This window comes from Aulonocara stuartgranti, assembly GCF_965226115.1.
Source record: "Aulonocara stuartgranti genome assembly, chromosome: 20".
Lineage (NCBI taxonomy): Eukaryota > Metazoa > Chordata > Actinopteri > Cichliformes > Cichlidae > Aulonocara > Aulonocara stuartgranti.
The window spans coordinates 6,374,301-6,388,322 of NC_138956.1; the positions used below are offsets into that span (position 1 = coordinate 6,374,301).

The window sequence follows — 14,022 nt, forward strand, 5'->3', positions numbered from 1 at the left end:
CAAGGCATTAGAGCAGACTTTCTCTCTTTTTAAGTCCCTCTAAGTTCCCTGAGTGCTCCCAGTCACTGTGATTTTTTGTCATGTCCCCAGGAAAGTACACATAATTTGAATTCGAATGTAGCAAATCCTTTTATCTTGTCAAAATCCTCTTTGATTCTGTTAGTAAAAGCATTGCTATGATTTGGAGGGGGAAAGAAAAAAGAAAGATAAGTAAAAGATAAGATAGGGGATGATCACTTTTAAAGGGCCGTCATTTGGATTGAACTCGCCAGCAGCGTTGCCTGCAAGACGAGAGATGCAAAGCTTCCACTGCTAACCTGATGTAAAGCTTGCATCTTGCACAAGCTGAGAGCGCTCTGCTACTCTGGTTAGGTTTTAATGAGTAACAATTGTTAGCCAATTTGCATGTAAAACAATGCAATTATAAACAAGCATCAAAAAGCTGTAATACTTCTAAAAATGTAAATGACTCTCCATTATAAAGTGCAACAAAACCTAAGCCATGCCTCCAAGCCAGGGCCTCTAGGTTTTTGGATGCTTGCTTCCATTATTAATGCTATTCACAAGCCAAACTTTTTTAGGTTGGTGCAGTTGGGCGCTTTAATCTATTTTTGCTGTAAATTAATGAATTTTTAAAGAGGACTAGTCCTCGCTGAATAGGGCTGGATGTGGGAATGTAGTTTGAGTCGTGGTGACGCAGTGCTATAGCCCTCTTTACTGTGCGAAGCGTGAGTTCACAAACAGCATCCCATCGCTCTCTCGGGACCTTTCGTTGGGGGATTTTTCCGAAATGCTGCACTCCTATGTTTTATTTATGACAAAATATGCCTTTTTAACTTTGCCGTTGTCAGAATCTGGAATTTTGATAGCTCTTTCCTAGTTGGTGCTAGTAAGTCTTCTGGGTCGCTAACTCCCTCTACCTTGGCAGATGTTTTCAGGTGTAATGTTCTGTGTGGGCTTAGCGAGTTAAATATTTTATTCTAGGCCTTGAGGGATTCAGTGGAACCTACTGATTTTTCTTGCCTTCTTTCAGTCAGGTTTTCTTTCAGACTTGAGAAAAACAGTGTGAGTCAGTAATGTTCTGTTTCAGTAGCGATGCCACCGGATTGACTCGGTTGACACGAGCCAGCCAGCAGGTTTCATACACACACACACACACACACCCAGAGAAAAAAAATGATTAAAGTGTTGTTCTGTTATGGATAAATTATTATCCTTGGTATGAATGTATCCACTTTTTTTCTTCTTCTTCTTCTTTCTTTCAAACTTTCATTTTCCTGACCACTCTCTTCTTTAAAGACTCAATGTATCTCACTGTGTAACAGTGCGTTACATCGATGCCTCTCCAGGTCTCCTTTTAAAAACAAGTAGACAGTATCAAGTTATAATTGCTTAACCCAGCTCCATTGAGGGATAAGGAAACAGCCACTGCGAGGGCATCTGATTTGCCTTGATATCTCATAATTGAACCTTTTCAGGGGTGTGCTTTCTGTGCTGAAGCAGAAAGTAATTAAGATGTTCAATACGGGTTTTTTGGACCTTTTCCTTCTTCCTTTGAATGGCCCACACTTTGAGACATGACAGCGCTCAGTGTGCCTACAGACTTTTCTTTTGACACATTAGCCTTACCCTTGCCAAGGCAGTCCTTCCCAGAAACCCCCTCTGCTCTGCACGCTCCGGGTGGGTATTTTGTCATTACTTCATTTTCCTCTGAAAATATTTTGATGCCTCTTTCCTTTTGGCTCCCTCCTCCTCCCCCCAGCCCACCTCGCTTTCTCTCACCCATCCCCCGTCACTCCATTCAAAGTTCTCTATTAAAATGCAGAACTGTAAAGCCTCTCTCAGTCTAAAAGCCTGCTAGCAGCAGGGGACTGTTAGCTGTTAGTGATGCATACAGCTGAGTGAGTGCATCACAGCTACAAAGTCTAATGGGTGAATACATTCAATCACACACATACCCTCAACTCTTTTAAAGGGACAATGTTCACAGTCATGAAAGCTCTATCCACAGTGCAGAGAGTGATGCGTTTAAATTCTTAGGAGGAAAGAGATTTCTTGTTCATAAATGTCTAAATCCTTGCTTTTTTTAAAAAAAAAATGCTTGTAATCTCTTCTTTAACTGCCAACTAATATATCACAACTGTCACACTAAGAAAGTTAATATTTTACATTCTTCTTTTTTTGTTCTTTGATGGGTGAAAGATAAGAAATCTAAAATATCTTGTTTTTTAAGCGTAATGCAAACCGCTTCTGTCTCTGAATATGCACAACCATACTGAAACCCTGTTTAATGAACCCGTGCCGTTTCTGTGTGATCCTCTGCCAGAATCTTCTCATTTCATCGCCACCTTTATTTCCTCTTCAACAACAGTCTCTTTGAAATAGATCTTGTCTGTATGTTGTTTTTGATGTTTCCTGAAGAGGGATGCAGAGTTCAGCCTTGTAAGGTTTTGACAAGTATCAGCAGGAATTGTGTTGTTTGCATCACTGCCCAGTCACCGCATTCGAAGTAATGCAACAAGAAGAACCTTTTTTTTTTTTTTGGGGGGGGGGGGTGCTTTTTCTATTGAAAAATTTTATGCCATCATCAAACGGCAGACATGAGTGAACTATATGGGGGGTTTTATTCAAGTATTTGAACCAAAGGAGCATTCGCAATACTCAAACTCTGCCACTGTACATCATTTTAGAAAGTATGCACTGCTTTTTCAACATAGAAAACCATGGACAATTACTTGTCATGAATAAACTGTCCTTTCTGATAACGTATTTGGCACTTTTTAATAGAGTCTAGCACTCAAACACGTATGCATTTGGTGTAGTATAGTGTATTTCTACAGAAGGCTGATGTCTCCCTGATCTGCAGAGATATACAGTGACTGAGATCTCTTTTCTCCAGTTATCACTTTTCTTCCTTGATCCCTGTTGTGAAACACAGTCGATATCATAAAATAAAAGGCACAGTGCTGAGGTTAGCTTAGTCACCGTGGGCCCAGTTGACTGAGCCAACTAGGTAATTGGTTGCGTCTACCCGCCCAGCAGGGCTCCTCTCCCCAGAAGCCAAGTCAAGTCTTCTCTCTGTGCTCTCTTCTATTACTCATCATCCCAACACCTCACTATGCTAGCGGTGTGAAGCTACACCGTGCCACCGTGCAGCCAGCCCACGCTCCCAAAACTTCTCAACAACAGCAGCCACGGCAGGTCGAGGCTTGTGGCAGGCTGATTTGCAGCTTGATCCTCCTTTTTAATGAGGGGAAAATAAGTACTTGTTGTTCTGTGTCTTGTGTGTCACCACCCCCTTCCCCACATACCCTGCACCACTGCAACTAGTAATGCTACATTCCCTTTAGCAAAAAAAAAAAAAGAAGAAGAAGAAGGTGCACTAATTAAGATAGCTTCCTGGGATTTCGAAGAGGGGGTTGGAAGAAGCTTCTCCCACAGTGGCAGGGCCTTGAGGAGGGGGACAGGGGTAGTTTTGTGCAAAAAGCCTCATCGGGCACATCTCTTCTGTCAGTGCCGCTTTCCTTGCACTAGTCCCCCCCCTCCACCCCTTGCCTGGGTTGTTTAGCTTGATGAGTCTGGTGCTAAATATGTATTTTTTTCCATGTGTAATTAAGCAGGGTTTTGCAGGAGCTGGGCATTTCACTTCTTTTTCTTCCTTGTATATTTTGCTCTCCAGGGGGATTGGTGAAAAGACAGACAGAGGGGTTTGTGTTCGTCTGTACGTTTGTGGTGGTAGGCAGGCTCATTGAAGTTCTCCCACCTTGATTATATACAGCATGAATGGAGACTGTGCGTGGGCCAGTGGGCTCTTTGTTGTTCAAGGACATTGGAAGGTTATTTCGCAGGATGTTGATAAAGGTTTGGCTGTAGATTTCTGTATTAGTAAGAGATTGAATTCATCCAACCATTATTAACTATTCAGACTCTGGGCCTCTGAGATTTACCTGTATCCCTTAGAGCGTATGTCGTTCGTTCTTGGTGCTCGCACGAAACAAGAAACTGATCTTGAATCAGAGCGAGGTTTGAATGCAGCATCTTCACTCCTGTGATGAGTAACAGTTACATGACATTCTCAGCCCAAAAGTGACAAATCTACAAATGTTCTGTGACTGATTGAAGTACAGAACAATTGGTGAGTAATTTCTCTTGGGTGTACCAAATGATTCCCTTTGTTTTGTCCTGAATCACGCTCAAAGTGCCCACTTCCAAAAAATAGTTCAGTCTCTGTGTAACAGAAGGTACAGTTTTAGGTCCAGTGTTGCTCTAAAAATAGCTTCGAAAATCAAATGTTGAGGGTTATTGAGGTTTCATTTTTTGGGTCTGCCTGGCAAGGACCTGAAACCCTGAGGGGGGAGGCAGTGGGGTGGTTGTGGACTTGACAGAAGAGTGAGGCACGTCGAGAGTCGGAGAATTAGAACACCGAGTGTGTGTTTCCGTGCGTGTACGCGTGTCTGTGTGGAGGGGTAGTCAGAGAGGGGAAGGGGACGAGCCTTTCGGCTCCTCCAGAGGGTTGGAATTCCTCCCGAGCTGTTCCCCCCATTTGGCAGGCACTTGTGAAAACAATTCCCCAGCTTTTAGTCACTCGGCAGATCCAATTGCCATTTCCACTTTGGAGGGAATGAGAGTGCGAGGCAATCCAGATAGACAGAACACAGAGAGAAAAAGAGAGAAGAGTTTTAATCGGGTTGGACAGATGCCGAGGCCAGTTGAACGGTTGTGCGATATTAATATCTTATGAAGGATGTCTGGCAGTCCAAGCTCACCGTCTTGTGTGGTTTGTGTTTGTACGTTGCAGCAGCGGCCATTACAGAGGCTAAATGAAGATCTTGTGAACATGCACGAGGGACGAGCTCTACCTTTCACTTCGGTGACTTCCTCAGATGCTGTGGCCCAAAGAAAGATGGAAAGGAATGGGAAGAGTAAGAAACTTAACTCTTACCTAGTCCCCCATGCAGCTTTGCTTATCACTGTATAATTAATGCAATGAAACAATTTGATTAAAGTTTTTGTTTGTTTGTTTTTTACATATCCATAGCTCACGGTGCATATCATATTTATTCACACTGTGACAGAACAAGTGAGCAACATGCCAAAATATTTAGTTTTCCATTATACAGCGCTGCACTGTATGCGGAGAATATTCTGCAAGTTAACATCTGTGTGTGTCTGCCAAGTGTTCTTTCTGCTCCAGCTAAAGGAGATGAATAGACATAGTAAATAAACCTCCTGCTCTTCTAGGCTTGAGCCAAGACTGCTGCACAGAACCCATTCAGTGAGCCAACAGGAGATCCTCCATACGCCAAGTCCCTGAGCCGTGCATCTTCCCTTTTGACCCCTGACCCCTGACAAGACAAACACTATGACCTCTGAGCTGGAGAGCAGCCTTACTTCAATGGACTGGCTTCCCCAGCTCGGCATGAGGGCAGCCATTCAGAAGGCCGACACGGGACACCACCATGGCCACCACCACCACGGGCACCACCACCACCACGGGCACCATCACGGGCACGGACCTGGCAAGAAAATGGTACATTTGGACCCAGGAACCACACTGGACCAAGAGGAAGCAGCACAGCACAGAGATGGTAAACCGCCCTACAGCTACGCCAGCCTCATCACCTTTGCTATCAACGGCTCACCGCGCAAACGGATGACCCTCAGCGAGATCTACCAGTGGATCTGCGACAACTTCCCTTACTACAGAGAGGCAGGCAGCGGATGGAAGGTAGGACAGGATATAAAAACTGTGTTTTGTTCTTGTTGTCTGCAGGTGAACTGGTTCTAATGTGAGTCTGATTTCAGAATGGGAATTTTTTTTCACAAATTATGATGGCTAACAGTTTTGTAATATTTTATTTATTCAATGATTTATTTAGGTCTGTCTTTCAGCATCTTTGTATGTCAAATTTATAGCGAAGCTGAAAGGATCCAAAAGTGCTCCAGGTCTGATCATGTGGTACATCACCAGCCTAGTATAAAGATTAAACTGGGTGGTTCATCGAAGTGTACTTTATTTTAGCTTTTTCATTCATTCAAGACAACGACATGGTCAGTGATTTACTATTAAACAATCTTCGTCCTCTTATTTTAAAGGTTCATTCGCTGTTAACCAGCAAGCTCCGGTCTTTCCTGTCTCAGAATCATCTGTAGGCAGACTCCACAACCTTGAACTGCGACAATATACAATGTTGTATATATACACACTATCCAGTGTGTTAGTTTTTTGTGGGGTTTTTTATTTAAACTCTATAGTACAGTTAGATGGATGTATTGACATTTAGTCAAGGCTGTTTTTTTACGGCAAAACTTTTCTTGCATTTTTACATTTATTTTTCGATTTTAGTTGTTTGCCTCCTTTACTATTCAACTGATTAAATGATTAACTGTCAAATTGAAGATTTATATACAGACACTGATGAAGTTTATCATCTGTTAGGACTGGAGATAATCGACATTGTTTGGTCATTGTTAGATGCTGTAAAATAAACCTCCAGGTAGAAGTTTGTAGTTTTATTCTAGAGCTCAGAATACTGCCCGCTTCTATTAAGCATCAGTCCAACATGCTTCTTTAAATGCTGTATCTTATATCAGTCGAATCGATTATATGTTTTACATCTTAGACATTTTAAGCTAAACCTAGATTTGCTAGGGGATTTGTAGGGGAATAGATTGGACTGAAAACGGAAACTGGATACTTAATTCAGGTTTCTATGCTATTTCACACCCATATCCTCACACACTCATAATGCTAGTGATCAGAATGCATAACCCTGAACCAGTTGTAACCCAGAAGAGCACAGAACCCTGTTAGTGAACCAAGAATGATTGACAGATGCATTTCGTCTCATTCAGATGATATTATTAAATCCTTATGCAAATGTAGCTATGCAAATCCTGGCTAATATGAGCAGAAAGGTGGCTGTGTTATTGGAGACAAATGAATAGATCCCTGCGGTTGTGTCTTGGGGATTCTCTGCCTTATTAGCAAAGAAGGGAATGGATATAGTCCTTCTCCTGACACTGGAAAGGCTGTCTGCAAACTATCAACCAATTCATCTCTCTGAGAGCAAGAACATTTTTCTTCTTCTCTCATTATTTCTCAGTCTTACGCTTTCTATCTTCATCTCCCAAACACTTGCTCTCCACCAAACCCCCTCTCCCCTATTCTCCTTCACTCTCATATTCACTCACTCACTCCCCTCCTCTCTTCTTTTCCCCGCGTCTGTTCCCCGTCTATAATCTTCAGCACACCGTTCCCTGAACGGAGGCATGCCAGGTACGGAGACAAAAAGGTTATGATAAAAGCCAGGTTGTGTTGGAAGAGCTTCTTACCAGTTAGCAGGATTCAATCAATTAGTTTTCTGTTCGGATAGAGAGAATGGGGGTTATAGAGACCATCCAGGATTTCTCTCGCTGCAGCTCATGACTGCCTTTCCTGCTGGTTGTATTTGAGTGCCAGTATGTTTTAGTATCCCGTAATTATACAGCTAGATTCATTGATTTGTGTGTGTAGCTGCATTCTAGTAGCATCATTAAGGCGCTATGCTGATGCCGTTGAGCTTTCCTTTTCACACGTTCTGGCATTTGTTCACTACACTCGTGCAGGGAGTTTTTTGCAAGACACATAACCCAGAGTTTTGTTGGATTCTTTCTAGGCCAGAGCTCTATAAAACTACACAGTGTTTTCATTTGTCAGTATAGATCGATTTAATAAAATATATTGTAGACTTTTAGACTATTATGTTAGCTAACGTAACGCTGCATTTCACTCTTTTCATCCATCTGCTGATTGGCAGCTGTTCACATGCTGCCAATCAAAGAAAGAATTCTCTTAAATATGGAGGAAGCCAGCAAGAAGGAGTTGTTGTAGTCAGGTCGAGTGTAAGATATATAGAGATTATTTTGAACTGTGAATCATCCAAATCGACTCAAGTTGAGTGCAAGAAAATAACTTTTACTGTTGTTTAACTAACTTCATTTTTTATCACTGTTGTATATATAAATTCCTGCAGCTTATAGCATAAGGCCTTAAAAAGGTGCCTGTAACTATACTGTTTTTACACTTTATCGTGCTGCTGTAACACAACAATTTCCATTGTGGGATCAGTAATGTATCTATCTATCTATCTGGAAATGAGCATGATTGTAACTCTCTAAGAAAAAGGAGTTTCTGCCTAAAAAATGTATCGGTGTCCACCTGCTTTCAACGTGAAGGGAAAAGAGCACGCATATATTCCGACATGAGTGCACCAAATCATATTTAATGTTATTTACATTTAGCAATGAATGATTTAGCTTTCCTTCATCACTGGACATACAATTTGCCTACTTATTCGTAGAAGTGAGCGATGTAGCCTCAAAATTGTATCAAAATATACAAATTTGAGATAATTGTATTTATGAAGATACAGGGGGGGAAATACTGAACAGCATTTTGTAGTGGATTGCTGCTTTCTGGCAGCAGCATTTGAAAGCCATTTTCTATCCTTCTTTTCAAATGAGCTGCTGTCATTGATGACAATCAAATGTACTATATGCACTGGCGCTCAACATAAAAAGGTTCCGCCATTTTTGTTATAGTGCATGTTTGAAGTATATTTTTTTATTTCCAGAACAAGAATCTATATAGCACAATTAAGTGGGCTACATGCTGATGTTAAAGGCTAGAAACAAAGTATTGGTATCACTACTTGTGGATTTCAGAGAGCACCAGTGTCGCTGTCGCGTTGTGTCTGAATGGCCTTTTCATAGTGCAATAGTTGTGACACTGAATAAAGTAAATGTAAGCACAAAAGCAGCCGCAAGTGAAAGATAATGCAAGTGCTTAACACTTTAGTTACTGCTTTTGCTAAACTAAAGGATTTTAACCTTGTATCTCATCAAGCACCTGCACAATATAATTGAAATTGAAGAATATTTTCTATCTGAGAACGTTGAGCTGAACTTTTTAACCAGTTGCTTAAATCTCTCCTTTTTTGCACAATTCGTAAAAATGATGGGAAACCATCATTTGGAGTGCAAGTAGCCAGCACTACATTTATTTATTTAGTTTTGTTGCACATCAATAGCTGCTAACATCTGCTTACATGCTTTTTTGGGCTGGTTGTGCTCAACGTTTTTTATATTTTTGCCTCAAGGTTTGTTGTTTCCACTTCCACTGAGAACATATTTATTGCACATTTTGCAAAGTATTCAGCTTTGTTGGAGGACGTTGAAGTAGCTCCCTTTTTTAGGTACTAAATTGCCATTGGAAGCTGACAAGCTGATCTGGCTCTCAGACATGCCAGGGCTTGTGTTCTTGTTGCTAGGAAACAAAACACATGGTGTCGCTATGTCATTGTTATCAGGATTTTCTTACTTCTTTGTTGTTCTTTCTAGCAATTTTTAAAACAAATGTAAAGACAGATAATGAGATTAGTAGGCTGATCAAATCACTTTCCAACTTTTTACAACTAATTGTTGCAAATGAGGATGCTTCTGTCCAGTATAAGATCACCTTAGGGCCAGAAAGCCACTTGTAGTACGCTGGTTGAACTCTGATATGTCTGAGAAGAGAAAAAATATTTCAAAATCATCAACCTGCAGATGAATTAGAACTATAGATGTAAATGTAAGTCACCACGATGAAGCTTTTTTTCTCTTCCCCCCCCCCTATATTCATCTTTGAGGAAATGGCTATAAACTTTTGCTTCCTGGATGACCCAACTCCTCACTCTCAGGCCAGCCGTGGCTTTCGCAGGGAAAGTTACGTAAGTCCGGTTCATTCCAGTTCAGGTGATTGCTGTCAGCTGTACACAGTAGGAGACAGACACAAGGATTGTCTTGGAGCTACGTTCGGCAGACAGTGCCGGGCTCGCTCGTGCACACGTTGCAAACGCTCGCTCTCAAGAAGCGTGTTTTCTGCATGTACCGAGCCAAGCTTTCAGAAAACACCTCATACGTGGTCTCTCGTGTTTGCCGTCTCCTTCACCCTCTGCCGCACGTGCATGCATGCGCGCACACAGATACACACACGCACACAAGCTTGTACACTTGCAGAGAGAGTCCCACTCAGGTAAGCAGTGTACGTGTGCAGTCTACAGATTACACACGGGGAGCTCAGCAGGAGACGAGATGGGAGGTGTGTGTGAGTGTGTGTGTGTGTGTGTGCGTAGGGGGGAGTGCTGTCAGAGAGCAGAGGAGAGTTTTACTACCCAACACACGCACTCCGTCTGCTCTGTATGATAATGTGAGAGTGCAAGAACGGCAGAGTTGAAACCAGGACACACACACACAGCCATACACACCGTAAACACACCACACCGCACATCACAAACGCAAACACGTTTACCAACTTCAGCATACAGTCGTCGACCGCCGTGAGATTGTCATACGTGTGGCGTCTAGACTCGAGCCATGCTTGCGAATGCAGCACGTTAAAGAGAGGAATAATTCGCTGTTATAATCATGTAAATTTCCAAGGTCATGAGATTTTTGTGTCTTAGCTGGGAAAAAAAATGGAGCGCTCTTTTACATCTGAGAAGTAATGATGACAGGCTTCCTCTGGAGCTGTGGAGGAGATTGAGAATGTGTAATCAAAAAAAAAAGATGAAATTAAAAAGCACATGCATGCATAAGCGATTTGTTTACAGACCTCGTTAAAGCTTCTAAATTCAGCTTGTGTAACATGCATGCGTAGCATTTCCGTATTTTTGTTTATCTTTTTTTATTTGGAAGCGGAGGAATAAACTGGAGTGGAGATTGGAGGGGAATGCAAACGGTGTTGCATCAGGCTGCGTCATATTATTTTGTATCACTGCAACAGCATTATCTCTCTTATGTTATCTTTACCAGCCTCACCCTCTCTCCCTGCCTGCGTCCCACACCCTACACTGCTCTACTTTCCCATGCCCTCTGTAGCCCCCTCGCATCCTTTTCACACCCACGTGTCCCTCCACTGTTGAATCTACCTTTGCCACAACTCATAATGACTACGCAGCAGGAAACCGAAGCCACACAGGAGTTCTTTTATCTTTTCTTCTGCCTTTTTGCCTCTGTTCACTTTGTAAAAGTAAAGTCATCTGTAATTAAATACTTTTTTTTATTCCAAGATAGATAGATAGATATGGGAACGAGAGCAAGTTAATGAAATGCAGCAACTAGAGGCAATGGGCAACTCAGCTGCTGAGGGCATCTTTGATCACGAGGTGTGCGCCCTGACCGCTTGGCCATCAGGTCAAGCTGTGCAGTCAGGATTTTAAACTTACTGCTGACCTTCAACATGTGGCCCACAGTGTTTTCTATTTAGTGCATTTTGTTTTATCTTAATTAGCTTTCATTTTATGCAGTTTGAATATTTTTAAATTGCACTGCCTTTATTTGTGTTGCCAGAGGTTGTTTTCCTCACAATATTTTCCCACAAAATAATGTTTTCTAGCTCGGTGGATAATGAAGTTCCTCTCTTTGTGTTAAATCTTGAAAGGATTAGTCAAATAATAAGTAATTTTGATAGTGGATTAATAGTTTATGGTCTTTATCGAGCAAATCAAACTGGAACATGTTTCATTGTGTTCGCTGGGGCAGTTTGTTGCATGTGAAAGCTTCATGGCATTCGAAGTAGTTTATCTTTTATCTATGGTTTCCAGACATGAAGCATGGCACTATACTGGCAGACCAGCTAATCTTAAAGCCAGTTCACACAGGCTGATAACTCAGATGATAACTTTCTGCACATCCAGTTGGCTGTATGATAAAGCTCACACTATTTTGCATATTTAGTTTGCCACCTGTTGGATTGGCAAGCTGCTTTGCAACCCGCCCCCACCCCATCCGTTGTAATCCATGTCATATCTGTTGTTAACATAGCATGTCTGCTGTGTCCTGCGTGCTGATTCTAACCCCCTCTTCCAGCTTTCTGCACATACACAAGGAAGGACAGAGAAGGTCAACGCTGGCAAATATAAGTTACTTCAGATAGAAATCTGCTCTTGATGATAGCGGTCCTGACTTAACAAGCAAATTAAGATTGCTCTAAGAACCAGAAAAGGCCCTTCCTCTTTTCTTTTGTATATTTTTGTTTATTTTAATGGAATTTATTAAGTAAATTTCTGTATTCGCTATGATTTTGTATTCTGAATATAATGCTAGAAAAATGTGACCTACTCAGACCTCATCTTAACATTATATTATCTTTGAAATGTGAAGGTCTTCCTATTACTCACCGCTTAAGAAATGCCGCCTAGACCTGTACCTTCACCAAATGGCAGTCTGCACTTACTCACCTGCTCTCTTGCAACCCCTGTGGCCTCAGGCTAGCTCGCATGCAGCCAGGCTAATTGGCTGCAAATTAGCAAGGCCTAATGTGACGTTGTAAAGGGCAGCACTGGCGCAGTGGCCTTTGGCTGAACATTGTATGTCATAGACAATCACCTGATATGAATCAGCACCAGGCCATTATTCTGAGTCCCGTCCCTTCATGCCTGCTCCAAGGGAGATCTGCGGCTGAGCGCAGTGAAGGTCGATGCTCGATGTCAAGAGTACTTAAGTATGTGGAGGAACTCCAGTGTTGTCATTGGCTGCAGGGAGTCATTTTGTTGCTGTAGGTGCACTGAAGCACCTAAGTTTGTGTCTTATGAGCACATCTCCATTTTTGTCACTGTACAGTCAGTGTGTCTGCACAGCTCCAGTGGTGTAGTGGTACGTGTGTACAGGGTTGGATATGTTTCTACAGCCGCTGTGTGTTTCTCCCCCACATTACTAAGCGACATAGAGCTACAGAACTGTGTCTTACTTACCTTAATCATGTACCTTACTATTCTCAGTTTGCGTGTCACATAAAACCAGTCGGCTGTACAGATGTGTGTCTGTGCGCATCTGCACTGCATCATAATGTTAGTGCATGGGCCCGCATGCTCTGCGCTCATGGTTAACTGATGAGAGAAGCAGCATTGGAGTGTTACTTTAGTTCCTGGCCGAGGCTTTCGCTTCAAGGAAGTTGTTAGAATGTAATGTCTTATGGGAAATTTGCAGTGATCGTGCATGAAGTGGCTTAAGCCACAGGGAAGTGCATTGCAACGGTAGTTGTTAAGCTATCGTAATAAACCATGTAGTGTTCAGTCTTCAGTATAGGTATGCATATGCTTCAGTGCAGTAACTATCTGAAATTTGAGCGCTGTGTTCATTAACCTTACAAGAAAAAAAACAATAAAGGCTGACAGTGGCTCTCGTTTCCTTTACTAGGGAGAGGGGAAAAAAGGCAGCAGTTTTTTTATTGTATGAAATACTCTTAAAAAGGGTTTTTTTAAGCTCTCTAAACTGGAAAAACCGTATCATTTCACGAAAACAAACACCTCAATCTCTTGTAAATATATGAGAATATGAAATAAATGTGCATTGGCCGATGCAGAGAATTTTGTTTTGTGTTTCAGTTGTGTATACATTTACACGCTGCATACTTTCAAGTCACAGAAATACACCTAAACTCCTCATTATCCTGACAGATCCATTTGGTAAAGAGGAAAAAAAAGAGGACAGACTATTTGAATCATCCCACTGAACTCCTGAATGGTGTTCGATTGCATGAGTTTCTTCTTTGCGTTGACACCAAAGTAGAACAAAAGCACGGGCTGACCACTGTGGGGCACTGCAATAAATTAAATTAGTGTTAACAGACTCACTTTTAACACGACTAGAGCAAGTTGCCGTGGGAACTGCCCTACTAAACTGGCTGGTCTCTCATCACTGCTTGGAGCAAAACGGCGGTCATGCAACAAATGCTGTTAACTTCCTCTTTCTGTTAAAGGTCGGCTGTTAAAGTTAATGACAAGCAGTTGTGGCCACAGTTCATTGTTCACTTTTAAAGGGATAGTTTACTCGAAAAGTTAAGTTTAGGTGTTTTTTGCCTGGTAGTGCTGTTTATCTATCTGGGTGTTATTTGGTTGGAAAAAAAAAATTAATATGATTATTATTATTTTATTTTAAGAAATCAGTTCATGATTTTTGGAAAGAGACATTGCTTCCAAGGTTTTCTTTAGATGGGCA

The 14,022-nt window shown here is 41.8% G+C and overlaps 1 protein-coding gene across 7 annotated transcripts in view; it reads left to right on the top strand.

Moving 5' to 3' along the window:
• Window positions 1–14,022, top strand: part of LOC309696607 (forkhead box protein J3-like) — a 68,782-nt gene that overhangs the window by 4,504 nt on the left and 50,256 nt on the right. For 3 of the 7 annotated variants that reach the window (XM_082517888.1, XM_082517887.1, XM_082517893.1), the window contains 2 exons: window positions 4,799–4,922; window positions 5,242–5,728. In XM_082517888.1, the coding sequence (XP_082374014.1) occupies window positions 5,363–5,728 (366 nt within the window). In that variant the 5' untranslated portion in view covers window positions 4,799–4,922; window positions 5,242–5,362. Of the gene's footprint in view, window positions 1–4,286; window positions 4,705–4,798; window positions 4,923–5,241; window positions 5,729–14,022 lie in introns of those variants that run through there. The other 4 variants (XM_082517890.1, XM_082517889.1, XM_082517891.1 and 1 more) reach the window with 3 other exon arrangements.